Below are 16,146 nucleotides of genomic sequence, written 5' to 3' on the forward strand. Positions count from 1 at the left end.
TATGTGTCAATAACAACAACTAACTGAAATGTCACATTCATCTCCTGATGAAAACAGAAGTTTCCTATATGAGAGTGAGGAAGCTGTCTGAAAGGAGAATTTAAATCACTGTCTCAAATGCAAACCGTAACTCTTTAAGGCTTCAATGACCATACCATAGAAACATTTATTATCACCCTGACTACATACCATTAGCAACAAAATCAACACTGAAGTATGACCTCATTCTTTTGAGGGATAAAGGAAAAGGGTTAGTCTATTTACCAAAGGCAGAGCATAGTATTAAAATAATGTCTGTGTAGTATTGGGCACAATATTTACATAGTGAAATTGGTGCCTTGAGGCTGTCATACTAGAAGGAAAATTATTTTCTTTACAAATTAACAATCTTCTTTTCCTGAAATGGTTATAAATTATTTTACATACTGAGATACAAACAAGTGCTTTATTACTAGCAACAGTTAACTGGATCCATTTTGGCTTTCTTTTGTAGGAATGGTGGGAAGAGAATACTAGCAATTATTGTTTTTCTACTCTGTTTTGGGGACTCACATATTTACTCATTTGATCCACAGCACAACCCTATTAGGTAGATACTATATTTTATTCCTATTTTACAGATAAAATGACTAGGCCGAAAAGAGTGAAGAGGTTAAGATCAAAGCCATGACTTCATTCATATAGAACATATACCTGCAACTGAGGTACACCCTCTACGTATCCCTTTCCAGTCACAGCCACTACTCCTAACAGTTTATCTGCACTGCTGTTGCTACTTTCTCACTTCTAATTCTTTCCAAATTCCCATGTGCTTCCGTGCAAAACATTTCACTAAAATTGCTTCAAGGTTGCCAATGACTTGATGATAGCCAAATCCAAAGAACACTCTTCACTCTTTATCAATCTAACTTTTCTGGCCTGACCTCTAACTTTTGAAACATTCTCCTCCCTTGGATAACGGACCATTTCTTCACAACATTCTTAAACGTCTCTTCTCCACCTACACCTCTAATTTTTATACTCCTTAGGGTTTTATACTTGATCTTTGTGCTGGGTGGATGTGCCAACATGGTATTCCACATAATATTTCTCTGATTAAGAAGCTCATTTAACAGCCTAAATAAATGAAATGCAGGAATAGACTCCTGCTTACAGCATGCACTGGGCTTACCATGTATTCTATCACCCTGAAGCAGTTGGTCTGATAGAATAATGTAAAAGCCTTTAGAAGACTCAATAATGGTGCCAGCAACACTTTGCAGGGCTGGGGAAATATCCTCCAAAATGTGGAACATGGGCTTCCCTGGTGGCGCAGTGGTTGAGAGTACGCCTGCCGATGCAGGGGACACAGGTTCGTGCCCCGGTCCGGGAAGATCCCACATGCCGCGGAGCGGCTGGGCCCGTGAGCCATGGCCGCTGAGCCTGCGCTCCGCAATGGGACAGGCCACAACAGTGAGAGGCCCGCGTACCGCAAAAAAAAAACGTGGAACATGCTCTGAATCAATGATGCTGTTTCTCCATAGCCAGGATACAAAAAGGATCAAAGGATAGAAAAAGGAGCAGTTCCTCTCACTATTATCCTAAATGATCCACTAACAACATTTTATTTGCCATTCCTGAAACTTTGGGCTCTGCTGGTTTAGAAGTCTTAGACAAAACAGTGATTACACTGAACTGGAAGCAGAGACTGCTACCTGGACACTTAGGGTTCTTCATGACACAGAACTAATAGGCAAAGAAGGGGATTTATTGACTGGGGTGACTGACCTGATTATCATGGGAATATTGGGTTGCTACTATATAATGAGGACAAAAAGGATTAGCTTGGAACCCAAAAGTACTATGGGGTGCCTCTTAATACTCTCATGTCTTGTAATAAAAGTTAGTTTACTACAATAACCCAAAGAAGCAGGACTGCTAACAGCACAGACTATTTAGGAATGAAGGTTTAGTTTATTGTACCAGATGAGAAACTACAAATGAGGTACTTACTAAGGGCAAAAGCAGTACAGAATGGGTAGTGAAAGAAGGAAATTACAAATACCAGCTATCACCACCTACAAGTTGCAGAAATAAGGACTTTAATAGTGACAAGTAGCAGAAAAAGGACTTTAACAATTTAACAGGACTATCTTCCTTGCTTTGACATAAATATATCTGTATATATTAACCAAATTGCTTTTGTTTTCCTGTCTTCCATTATCTATCATCTAACATAAATGTATGTTAGCAAAGATTAACTTTTTTTACACTTTCCTTTTTAGGGCAGTTTGAGGTTCATAACAAGATTTAGTAGAAAGTACAGAGATTTCCCATATTCTCCCTGTCCCCACTACGTGCATAGCTTCCCTCACTATCAACATCCTGTCCCAGAATGGATCATTTGTTACAACTGAAGAACCTACATTGACATATAATTATCACCCAAAGTCCATAGTTTACATTAGGGTTTGCTCTTGGTGTTGTATACATCTAACAAATGTAAAATGACACATAGTCACTATTAAAGCATCAAAAAAAACAGTTTCACTGCCCTAAAAATCCTTTGTGCTCTACCTAGTCAACCCTCCCTTCTCCAACTGCTGATCTTTTTACTGTCTCCATAGTTTTCCCTTTTCTAGGATATCATATAGTTGGAATCATAGAGTATGTAACCTTTTCAGAGTGGCTTTTTCACTTGGCAATAAGCATTTAAGGTTCCTCCATGCCTTTTCATGACTTGATAACTGAATTTTGGGGAAGGGCTGAATAACATTCCATTTTCTGGATGTACCACTGTTTATTTATCCATTCACCTAACGAAGGACATTTTGGTTGCATCCGAGATTTGGCAATTATGAATAAAGCTGCTATAAACATCCACGTGTAGGTTTTTGTGTAAATAAGTTTTCAACTCATTTGGGTAAAGGCCAAAGGAGTACAACTGCTGGATCCTATGGTAAAAGGATGTTCCACTTTGTAAGAATCTTCCAGCATTTGGTGGTGTTGCTGTTTTGGATTTTGGAGATTTGAATAGGTACGTAGTAGTATCTCATTGTTGTTTTAATTTGCAATTCCTTAATGACATATGATGTTGAGGATCTTTTCATATGCTTATTTGCCATTTGTATATCTTCTTTTTTTATATATATTTTATTTTATTTATTTATTTTTGGCTGCATTGGGTCTTTGTTGCTGCGCATGGGCTTTCTCTAGTTGCGGCGAGCGGGGGCTACTCTTCCTTGAGGTGCACGGGCTCCTCACTGCAGTGGCTTCCCTCATTGTGGAACACAGGCTCTAGGTGCGCAGGCCTCAGTAGTTGTGGCTTGCAGGCTCTAGAGCACAGGCTCAGGAGTTGTGGCACACGGGCTTAGTTGCTCCACGGCATGTGGGATATTCCAGGACCAGGGCTCGAACCCATGTCCCCTGCACTGGCAGGCAGATTATTAGCCAGTGCACCAGCAGGGAAGCCCCTGTATATCTTCTTTAGACAGGTGTCTGTTTGGATCTTTTGCCCATTTTTAAATCAGATTGCTCATTTTCTTACTGTTTACTTTTAAGAGTTCTTTGGGGACTTCCCTGGTGGCACAGTGGTTGAGAGTCTGCCTGCCGATGCAGGGGACACGGGTTCGTGCCCCAGTCCGGGAAGATCCCACATGCCGCAGAGCGGCTGGGCCCGTGGGCCATGGCCGCTGAGCCTGCGCGTCCGGAGCCTGTGCTCCGCAACGGGAGAGGCCACAACAGTGAGAGACCCGCGTACCGCAAAAAAAAAAAAAAAAACAAAACAAAAAAAGAGTTCTTTGTATATTTTAGATAATAGTTCTTTAGCAGATGTGTCTTTTGCAAATATTCTCTCCTAGTCTGTGGCTTCCCTTCTCATTCTCTTGAACTTTAGTCTTTTTTAATCCCTCTATTCCTCCATTATTTCCTTCTTTTGTGTTAAATAGGTATTTTCTAATGTACCATTTTACTTCTTTGTCATTTCTCTTACTATGTATTTTTCAGTTATTTTCTTAGTGGTTGCTCTAGGGATTACAATTCACATTTTAATTTATAGCAATCTAGTTGTTCAAATTAATACTGACTTAATTTCAATAGCATACACAAAAAATCTGCTCCTATATAACTCTCTTCCCTCCTTCCTCCTTTGTGTTATTGTCATACAAATTATATCTCTGTGCATTGTATAAAGCAACTCAGATTATTGCCCTTTATAGTTGTATTTTAGATCAGATAGGAGGGGGGAAAATGTGACAAACAAAAAAATACACTTATATTGTCTTTTATATTTACCAAGGTAGTTACATTTACCAATGCTCTTTCTTTCTTCATGTGCTATTTCACTGTCTAGTGCTCTTTCATTTCAGTCTGAATGACTCTCTTTAAAATTATTTCTTATAGGGGAGGTCTGTGATAAATTCTCTCAATTTTTTAAATCTAGGAATGTCTTAACTTCTTCATTTTTTAAAGGTAGTTTCACTGAATACAGAATTCTTGGTTGGCAGCTTCTTTCATCACACTGCCTTAATGGTTACAGAAGATAAATCAGAGGTTAAGTCTTATTGGGGATCCTTTGTACGTGATGAATCACTTCTCTGTTGTTGCTTTCAATACTCTCTTTGTCTTTTGCTTCCAATGGTTTGATTATTTGCCTAGGTGTGGGTCTTTTTGAGGTATTCCTACTTAAGTTTCTTGGATATGTATATTCATGCTTTCTCTTCAAGTTTAAGGAGTTTATCAGTCCTCATTTCTTCAAATATTCTTGCTGCCCTTTTTTTTCCTATCCTCTCCTTCTGGGACTATTAGTATGTATATGTTGCTACACTTTGCTAATGTCCCACAAGTCTCTGAGGCTCTGTTCATTTTTCTTCATTCTTTTTTTTTTTTCCTGTTTCGCAGACTGAATAATATCAATCGACCTATCTTAAAGTTCACCAATTTTTTTCTTCTGCCTGTTCAAATCTGGTATTGGGCCCCTCTAGTAAATTCTTCATTTCAGTTACTTTTCTCCTCAATGCCCGAATTTATTTGGTTCTTTTCTATAATTTCTATCTAGTAATTGATACTCTCTGTTTGGTGAAACATTATTATACTTTCTTTTACTTCTTTACTATATATAAAGAAGTAGAAGAAAGTATACTTTTATACCTTTACTTCTTTGAACATACTTAAATAGCTGATTTAAAGTCTGTCTAGCAAATATTTAGGCTACCTCAGTTTCTATGGACATTTCATTCACCAGCTTCTTCTTTTAAGCTTTTCTTTTCCTTTGGTTAATTTGTTGTTTGCTCCAGTTGTTATCGGCATCTCAGGCAGCTATGTTGTTAAACAGTTGTTGCTGATTGTTCTTGACAAATGACTCTAAGGAAAATACTGTTTACACTGGACAAGTTCTCTGTCAGGTTACATAAAGACAAGCTTTTTGAGACTGGTTTACCAGGGAACTTCCAGACAGGTCAAATAATGACAAGTCTCTGAATATGGGGCTTTGAAAGAGCTCCAACTCCATTTTGACTCCTCCAGTGCTGGGCAAAATGCTAGTTTTCACCATGATTGCAGGCTGTTGGTTTTCAAGGCTACCATGGAGCTGGAGAAAGAACTGTTACCAGAGCAAGTAAAAAATGCCACAAAGCTTGCTGTTCTTACAGAGAAAACGCTGTTGACTTGTTTTTAATAAATGCTCCCCCAGATCGCTGTAAGCCTTTGGTTAATTTCCAAAGTTCTGAAAAAGTTGAGCTTGACAATTTTTGCAAGTGTTCTTGGTAATTTTATAACAGAGTATTTTCAGATGTGGTTATTCTGCCAGTCTCAGTAACATCACTCTCGTTCACCTCATTTTAAGATTACTTTTAAAGACATTAAATTATTTAAAGCAATAATAATAGTATATTGTGGGGTTAATAATATATTTAGAAGTACGTGTATGACAATAATAGCACAAAGGATAGGAGGGGGTACATGGAAATAATCTGTTGTAAAAATCCCATACATTATAAGTGAAATTGTATGACATTATTTGAAGGTAGACTACAGTAAATTAAAGATGGATGTTGTAAATCCTAGAGCAAACACTAAAAAAAAAAAAGAGAGAGAGAGAGAGAGAAAAAGAAATAATTCAATAGAAGAGAGAAAATAAAATACTAAAAAATACCCATTAATAAAAGATATTATGAAAAACAGAAAAGAACCAAAGAACAGACAGGACAGAAAACAAATAGCAAGGTGGCACATTATACTGCAACTGTATGTGCCTGTCTACCTATCTCTCTCTTATGCTGTATCTATGTATACCCATTTTCTCTACTAGATTATAAACTTACCTAATTTAAGTGATAAACAGAAACAAGCTAAAGTTAATTGCTGTAATAAATACCCTATAAATTCTAACTTCTCTATTTTGGAATTTATGATAATTTATAAAATTTTACTTAATATATAAGACACTATGAAAAAATACAAAACTCACCTGTCTTCATAAAATAAATCTCAGAATTTTAGTGCTAAGTTATTTCAGAAACCACTTTGTACAATTTCATTTTACAATTAAGGAAACTCAAAGTGACTAACTGACTGATAATTAATCAAAAGCATCACATGGCCAGTCAGCAGTAGAGCCATAGTAAAATTCTTATTTCATATCTTTTAGTCCAGTTCTCTCAAGAGAAAAAAATTTCTATGCAACACCAACCACATATGCAACTATATATAAATAACATGCTTATTTCAAATGATTCTTATCTAGCAGATCTAGAAACATCTTGTTAAGTTGTACACAAACTTTAAAATAATCAAACTTCTTAAAATGCCTATTGTTGAATTTAGAGTTTCAACTAATTCAAATTCTCATCAATTAATCAAGATTATTGAACTATACTATACTTAGCGAAAATCGAAGATACCGTGGCTAAATAATCATTTAAAACACTCGCTACCAAAATCAGAGAATACAATCATTCATTCAAATCAATGACCAAATCATTCACACTTATGCCAAAAATGACTTAAAAATTATAAAATCTGTGTGTATTATTACCTGTAGCTCCAAGTGGGTGTCCCTTTGAAATCAATCCACCACTAGGATTTATGACCCACTTTCCTCCATAAGTATTATCTCCTCTATCAACCAGTTTCCCACCTTGACCTATAGAAGGAAAAATAATATTCATAAATGTTAAAAATAACATCAGAGCAAATGATATGTTTGTTTTTTTTAAACTTACAGATAGCCAAGAATTTCTTGGAGCAAACATTTCTTGATGGCTCAAACTAACTTCAAATTGATACAAGCACTTCTAAAAGTGAGGTAATAAATATTGAGTAATAAAAGCTTATATTTTCAGAACACTTCCTGCATGAAACAAAGCTCCTATTAGCTCCTAAGAGCTCTCTGCTTCCAAAATTGCTACAAATATAATCGAGATTCAGAGAACCAGAAGAAAAGCATCGAAATAGATACAATACTGTAAAATAATATTAGGTTTAAAAATTCATAATTTTGACAAAATATTCATTTCCATTTCAACTGTACTATTACATTCTATATAAATATTCTTAGTAAACAACAGGGGGGAGAGGGACAGAAAAAAAAGAGTGCTTTCATGAAATGAAGGAAAATGACTGAAAATACCATTGAGCATAAATGTAAGCTTAAAAGAAAAAAATTACATCACATGCTTGGCAGCTTCAACATTCCTATCGATTCCCTGGTCATTCTTCCAGGTGGTTAAGAAGTAAATAAAAATGCATGTACTGTATAAAATATTCTTCCAGATGATATTTCTGGTAATGAGAGGTGGAATCTCCAAATGGTGGTGGTGGTGTTATCAGAGGCGGCTAATAGCTGTTACGTACTCACTCTGTGTCAGGTCTTGTTCTCATTATTTTACGTATATTTACATAATTTAATTTAATCCTCAACCCTATGAAGCAGGTACTATCATTCCCATTTTACAGATGAGGAAAGAGACACATAGATATTAAGTAACCAATCTAAGGCCAAAGTAGGGGATCTAGAATACTCAGGCAGCCTGGCTCCATAGCCTGTGTTCTTAGCCAACACATTTTATTGCCTTCAAAAACAAGAGCGTTCCTCTACTGGCAAAATGAAACATACTAATCACAGAATTTGAGATGACTTAACACTTTTAATTTGATTTTAAATCTAGGTTGTAGATTAAAAACCATCCATTGAGACATTCTTCTATTTTTTGATGTGTTTCTAACATAGAACCTGATACAAGGCTCTAGTCATAACAAGTAAACTATCTGCTATTACTGCTTTCATATTGTTAAATATTGTCACTGTACTGAGTAATAGCAGACTGAACACAAACCGACCCCAAGAAGTGAATAATTTACTGCATGATTTTCCGTAATACATACAATCCTATGAAGTATCAGAATATTCCACTGGCGAATTAACATTCCAGAAGACCTGCTTTATAAGAAATGCTAAAGTAAATTCTCTAGAAAAATTTGGATCAGCAAGAAAGAGGAAAGAACAACAGAAATAATAAATATCTGGGTAAATATAAAGGACTTTTTTCCTCTTAAGGTCTTTAAAATATGTGCAACTATTGAAAACAAAAATTATAACACTGTCTTTGGGGTTTTTTTAATGTACATAGATGTAATACATATGATAATTTAACATAAAGGTGGGTGTAAGGCAGAAGGGAATTGGTTAATGGACGTATATGTTTGCAAGGTTTCTACATTTTATGTGAAGTGGTACAATATTAATGCTAAGGAGACCCCTATAGCAGTGGTTCTCAGCCCAGAGAAATTTTGTCCCCCAGGGGACATTTGGCAATGTCTGGAAACATTTTTGATTATCACAACTGTGGGGGCAGGTACTACTGGCATGTAGTGGGTAGAGGGCCAGGAATGCTGTGAAACATCCTACAATGCCCAAGCCCCACAAAAAAGAATAATCTAGCTCAAGTGTCAACAGTATTGAGGTTGAGAAACCCTGCAACCACTAAAACAAAACAAAACTAACCAAAAACTAAGCTAAGAATAAACAGATATGGCCAAAAAGCCAATACATACTAAAATGTCATACTAAAAATATTCAGATAATCCAAAAGGCAGCAGGTGAGAGAGAAAACAGAGTAACAAAAAACAAAGGGACATATAGAGGAAACATAATAAAATGGTCAACCTAAAGCCTACAATATAAATATGTAATTACATTAAATGTTAATGCTCTTTAAATCACACTGCCCAACAGAAATATAATGCAAATCACATATGTACTTTAAATTTTTCTAGTATATATTTTATTTCATATATATTTTATAATGTTTAACCCAATATATCCAAAGTATTTTCATTTCAAAATGTAACCAATATAAGGACTTCCCTGGTGGCACAGTGGTTAAGAATCCACCTGTCAATGCAGGGGACAGGGGTTTGATCCCTGGTCCAGGATGATTCCACATGCTGTGGAGCAACTAAGCCCGTGTGCCACAACTACAGAGCCTGCGTTCCAGAGCCCACGCACCACAACTACTGAAGCCCACGTGCCTAGAGCCTATGCTCTACAACAAGAGAAGCCACCGCAATGAGAAGCCCGCACACTGCAACAAAGAGTAGCCCCCGCTCGCCGCAACTAGAGAAAGCCCGCACACAGCAACGAAGACCTAACACAGGCAAAAATAAATAAATTTTTTTAAAAAATGTAAGCAATATAAAAAATTATTAATGAAATACTTTATATTCTATTTTTCATATTAAGTCTTCAAAATCTGATGTGTACTTCATACTTACAGCACATCTCAATTTGTACTAGCCACATTTTAAGGATTCAATAACCACATAGAGCTAGTGGCTACTGTATTAGACGACACTCTGTCAAACACTCCATTAAAAGGCAGAAACTGACAAAGTCGATAAAAAACAATACACTACTGCCTACAAGAGACACACCTTAAATAGACAAATAAATAAGTAAATAAATAAATAAATAACCCAAATATGTCGAAAGCAAACGGATAGAAAAAGATATATCATGTAAACAGTAAGCATAAGAAGGCTGGCATGCTATGTTAGTCAGATAAAAGACACTTCTAGACAAAGAATGTAACCAGAGATAAAGCAGAATGTTTCATAATGAAAAAAAACACAACTCATCAGGAAGACATAACAATTATAAATAAGAGAGCCTCAAAATAAATGAAGCAAAAATTGACAGAAATAAAGAAAGAAATAGTTTCACAATTGTAGTGGGAGATTCTAACACCCCTCTCTCAGCAAGTGATACAGCAAGTCAAATAAATTAGTAGAGACACAGGTCTTAAAAATTCTATCAATCACCTTGATTTAATTAACATATATAGAACACTACATCTAACAACCACAGAATCTGCATTATTTTTCAAGTGCATAAGTTCACCAATATATACCATATGCTGAGCCATAAAGTAAATTTCAATTCATTTAAAAGGATCAAAATCAAACAAAGCGTAATCTCTGACTACAGCAAAATTATAATAGACAGCAATAACAATAAGATACCTAGGAAAATTCCAAATACCTGGATATTACACAGCGCACTTCTAAATAATTACAGGTCAAAGACAAAATTAGACATTAAAGGGAATTTTTAATATTTTGAAATAAATGACAATGAATATATCAAAATCTGTGGAATGCAGCTAAAATACTGCTTAGAAGAAAACGTATAGCTTTACATACTTACACTAGAAAAGGAGAAATATCTAAAATAAATGATCTGAGGATCTATCATAAGAAACTTAAAGCAAAGCAAAACCAAACAAAAAAAAGTAAACCCAAAGTAAGTTAAAGGAAGTAAATAATAAAGAGCAGAGATCAGTGAAATGGAGGGGGAAAAAAAGACAGTAACAAAGGCAAAAGCTGATTCTTTGTAAAGCTCAACAAAATTGACAAACTTCTAGCTAGACAGATGAAGAAAAAAAGGAGAAAGAACAAAACCCATCAATATCAGGAATTAAAAAAAAAAAGGTTATCACCATAGATTCTATAGACATTAAAAGGATACTAAGAGAATACTTTGAACAACTTCAGTGAAGAAATTTGGCTACTTAAATAAAACTGACAATTTTCTTGAAAAATATATCTTACCAAAATTAATAGGTACAGGAAGAAACAAAAATTATAGATCAGACCTTCAAGATGGCAGAGGAGTAAGATGTGGAGATCACCTTCCTCCCCACAAATACATCAGAAATACATCTACATGTGGAACAACTCCTACAGAACACCTACTGAACACTGGCAGAAGACCTCAGAATTCCCAAAAGGCAAGAAACTCCTCATGTACCTGGGTAGGGCAAAAAAAAAAAAAGGAAAAACAGACACAAAAGAATGGGGACGGGACCTGCACCTTTGGGAGGGAGCTGTGAGAGAGGAAAGGTTTCCACACACCAGGAAGCCCCTTCGTGGGCAGAGAGTGAGGGTGGCGGAGCGGGGAAGCTTCGGAGCCACAGAGGAGAGCGCAGCAACAGGGGTGCGGAGGGCAAAGCGGAGAGATTCCCACACAGAGGATCGCTGCTGACCAGTACTCACCAGCCCGAGAGGCTGGTCTGCTCACCGGCTGGGACAGGTTGGGGCTGGGAGCTGAGGCTCAGGCTTCGGAGGTCAGACCCCAGGGAGAGGACTGGGGTTGGCTGTGTGAACACAGCCTGAAGGGGGCTAGTGCGCCACGGCTAGCCGGGAGGGAGTCCAGGAAAAAGTCTGGAACTGGCTAAGAGGCAAGAGACCATTGTTCCAGGGTGCACGAGGAGAGGGGATTCAGAGCACCACCTAAACGAGCTCCAGAAACAGGCACGAGCCACGACTATCAGTGTGGACACAAGAAACGGGCATGAAATGCTAAGGCTGCTGCTGCAGCCACCAAGAAGCCTGTGTGCAAGCACAGGTCACTATCCACACCTCCCTCCCAGGAGCCTGTGCAGCTCGCCACTGCCAGGGTCCTGGGATCCAGGGACAACTTCCCCAGGAGAACACACAGCGCACCTCAGGCTGTTGCAACATCATGGTGGCCTCTGCCGCCACAGGCTCGCCCCACATTCCGTACGCTTCCCTCCCACAAGCCTGAGTGAGCCAGAGCCCCCTGATGAGCTGCTACTTCAACCTCGTTGTCATGTCTGGGCAGGGAACAGACGTCCTCAGGCAACCTACATGCAGAGGTGGGGCCAAATCCAAAGCCGAACCCCAGGAGCTGTGTGAACAAAGAAGACAAAGGGAAATTTCTCCCAGCAGCCTCAGGAGGAGCAGATTAAATCTTCACAATCAACTTGATGGACCCTGCATCTCTGGAATACCTGAATAGACAAGGAATCATCCCAAAATTGAGTTGGTGGACTTTGGGAGCAACTGTAGACTTGGGGTTTGCTTTCTGCATCTAATTTGTTTCTGGCTTTATGTTTATCTTAGTTTAGTATTTAGAGTTCATTATCATTGGTAGATTTTTTAATTGATTTTGTTGCTCTCTTCCTTTTTGTTATATATATACATTTTTTTTCCTCTTTCTCTTTTTGTGAGGGTGTATGTGTATGCTTCTCTGTGTGATTTTGTCTATATAGCTTTGATTTTACCATTTGTCCTAGGGTTCTGTCTGTCCGTTTTTTGTGTGTTTTTTCTCTGTTTATTGTTTTTTTAGTATAGGTTTTAGTGCTTGTTATCATTGGTGGATTTGTTTTTTGGTTTGGTTGCTCTCTTCTTTCTTTCTTTTATTTTTAAAACTCTTTAACTTTTTATCTTTAATAAGTTTTTTATTGTAAAAACTTTATTTTATTTTATTTTTTTCTTTCTCTCTTTCTTTATTCTCACTTTTCTTCTGAGCCGTGTGGCTGACAGGGTCTTGGTGCTCCACCCGGGTCTCAGGCCTGTACCTCTGAGGTGGGAGAGCTAAGTTCAGGACACTGGTCCACCAGAGACCTCCTGGCTCCACGTAATATCAAATGGCGAAAGCTCTCCCAGAGATCACCATCTCAACACTAAGACCCAGCTCCACTCAACGACGAGCAAGCTACAGTGCTGGACACCCTAAGCCAAACAACTAGCAAGACAGGAACACAACCCCACCCATTAGCAGAGAGGCTGCCTAAAATCTTAATAAGGTCACAGACATCCCAAAACACACCACGGAATAGAGTCCTGAGCATCAGAAAGACAATATCCAGCTGCATCCACCAGAACACAGGCACCAGCCCCCTCCACCAGGAAGCCTACACAAGCCACTGAACCAACCTTACCCACTGGGGGCAGACACCAAAAACAATGGGAACTATGAACCTGCAGCCTGCAAAAAGGGGACCCCAAACACAGTAAGTTAAGCAAAATGAGAAGACAGAGAAACACACAGCAGATGGAGCAAGGTAAAAACCCACCAGACCAAACAAATGAAGAGGAAATAGGTAGTCTACCTGAAAAAGAATGCAGAATAATGACAGTAAAGATGATCCAAAATCTTGGAACTAGAATGGAGAAAATACAAGAATCGTTTAACAAGAACCTAGAAGAACTAAAGAGCAAATGAACAATGATGAACAACACAATAAATGAAATTTAAAATTCTCTAGAAGGAATCAATAGCAGAATAACTGAGGCAGAAGAATGGATAAGTGACCTGGAAGAAAAAATAGTGGAAATAACTATCACAGAGCAGAATAAAGAAAAAAGAATGAAAAGAATTGAGGACAGTCTCAGAGATCTCTGGGGCAACATTAAACACACAAACATTTGAATAATACGGGTCTCAGAAGAAGAAGAGAGAAAGAAAGGGACTGAGAAAATATTTGAAGAGATTATAGTAGAAAACTTCCCTAATATGGGAAAGGAAATAATCAAGTCCAGGAAGCGCAAAGAGTCCCATACAGGATAAATCCAAGGAGAAACACGCCAAGTCACATATTAATCAAACTATCAAAAGTTAAATACAAAGAAAAAATATTAAAAGCAGCAAAGGAAAAACAACAAATAACATACAAGGAAATCCCCATAAGGTTAACAGCTGATCTTTCAGCAGAAACTCTGCAAGCCAGAAGGGAGTGGCAGGACATATTTAAAGTGTTGAAAGGGAAAAACCTACAACCAAGATTACTCTACCCAGCAAGGATCTCATGCAGATTTGACAGAGAAATTAAAAACTTTACAGACAAGAAAAAGCTAAGAGAATTCAGCACCACCAAACCAGCTTTACAACAAATGCCAAAGGAACTTCTCTAGGCAGGAAACACAAGAGAAGGAAAGACCTACAATAACAAACCCAAAACAATCAAGAATATGGTAATAGGAACATACATATTGATAACTACCTTAAATGTAAATGGATTAAATGCTCCAACCAAAAGACACAGACTGGCTGAATGGATACAAAAACAAGACCCATATGTATGCTGTCTACAAGAGACCCACTTCAGACCTAGGGATACATACAGACTAAAAGTGAAGGGATGGAAAAAGATATTCCATTCAAATGGAAATCAAAAGAACGCTGGAGTAGCAATTCCCATATCAGACAAAATAGACTTTAAAATAAAGACTATTATAAGAGACAAAGAAGGACACTACATAATGATGAAGGGATCAATCCAAGAAGAAGATATAACAATTGTAAGTATTTATGTACCCAACATAGGAGCACCTCAATAGATAGGCAAATGCTAACAGCCCATAAAAGGGGAAATCGACAGTAACACAATCACAGTAGGGGACTTTAACACCCCACTTTCACCAATGGACAGATCATCCAAAATGAAAATAAATAAGGAAACACAAGCTTTAAATGACACATTAAACAAGTTGGACTTAATTGATATTTATAGGACATTCCATCCAAAAATAACAGAATACCCTTTCTTCTCAAGTGCTCATGGAACATTATCCAGGATAGATCATATCTTGGGTAACAAATCAAGCCTTGGTAAATTTAAGAGAACTGAAATCGTATCAAGTATCTTTTCCGACCACAACGCTATGAGACTAGATATCAATTACAGGAAAAAATATGTAAAAAATACAAACACATGGAGGCTAAACAATACACTACTAAATAACCAAGAGCTCACTGGAGAAATCAAAGAGGAAATCAAAAATACCTAGAGACAATGAAAACACGATGACCCAAAACCTATGGGATGCAGCAAAAGCAGTTCTAAGAGGGAAGTTTATAGCAATATCATCCTACCTCAAGAAACAAGAAACATCTCAAATAAACAACCTAACCTTACATCTAAAGCAATCAGAGAAAGAGGAACAAAAAACTGCCAAAGTTAGCAGAAGGAAAGAAATCATAAAGATCAGATCACAAATAAATGAAAAAGAAATGAAGGAAACGGTAGCAAAGATCAATAAAACTAAAAACTGGTTCTTTGAAGATAAACAAAATTGATAAGCCATTAGCCAGACTCATCAGGAAAAAAGGGAGAAGACTCAAATCAATAAAATTAGAAATGAAAAAGAATTAACAGCTGACACTGCAGAAATACAAAGGATCATGAGAGATTACTACAAGCAACTATATGCCAATAAAATGGACAACCACGAAGAAATGGACATATACTTAGTAAAGCACAACCTTCCGAGACTGAACCAGGAACAAATAGAAAATAAAAACAGGCCAATCACAAGCACTGAAATTGAAACTGTGATTAAAAACCTTCCAACAAACAAAAGCCCAGGACCAGATGGCTTCACAGGCGAATTCTACCAAACATTTAGAGAAGAGCTAACACCTATCCTTCTCAAACTCTTCCAAAATATAACAGAGGGAGGAACACTCCCAAACTCATTCTACGAGGTCACCATCACCCTGATACCAAAATCAGAAAAAGCTGTCACAAAGAAAGAAAACTATAGGCCAATATCACTGATGAATATAGATGCAAAAATCCTCAACAAAATACTAGCAAACAGAATCCAACAGCACATTAAAGGGATCATACACCATGATCAAGTTGGGTTTATCCCAGGAATGCAAGGATTCTTCAATACACACATATCAAACAGTGTGAAAAATCATATTAACAAATTGAACAAAAAACAACATGATCATCTCAATAGATGCAGAAAAAGGTTTCGACAAAATTCAACACCCATTTATGATTAAAACCCTCCAGAAAGTAGGCATAGAGGGAACTTAACTCAACATAATAAAGGCCATATATGACAGACCCACAG

At 37.3% G+C, this 16,146-nt stretch overlaps 1 protein-coding gene across 2 annotated transcripts in view; it reads right to left on the bottom strand.

Annotated features, from left to right (window-relative positions):
• Nucleotides 1-16,146, bottom strand: part of SCP2 (sterol carrier protein 2) — a 164,703-nt gene that overhangs the window by 74,573 nt on the left and 73,984 nt on the right. For both annotated transcript variants that reach the window (XM_030870167.2, XM_060305457.1), the window contains one exon: nt 7,013-7,120. In XM_030870167.2, the coding sequence (XP_030726027.1) occupies nt 7,013-7,120 (108 nt within the window). The remainder of the gene's footprint in view (nt 1-7,012; nt 7,121-16,146) is intronic.

The sequence above is a fragment of the Globicephala melas genome, chromosome 1 (genome assembly GCF_963455315.2).
Source record: "Globicephala melas chromosome 1, mGloMel1.2, whole genome shotgun sequence".
NCBI lineage: Eukaryota > Metazoa > Chordata > Mammalia > Artiodactyla > Delphinidae > Globicephala > Globicephala melas.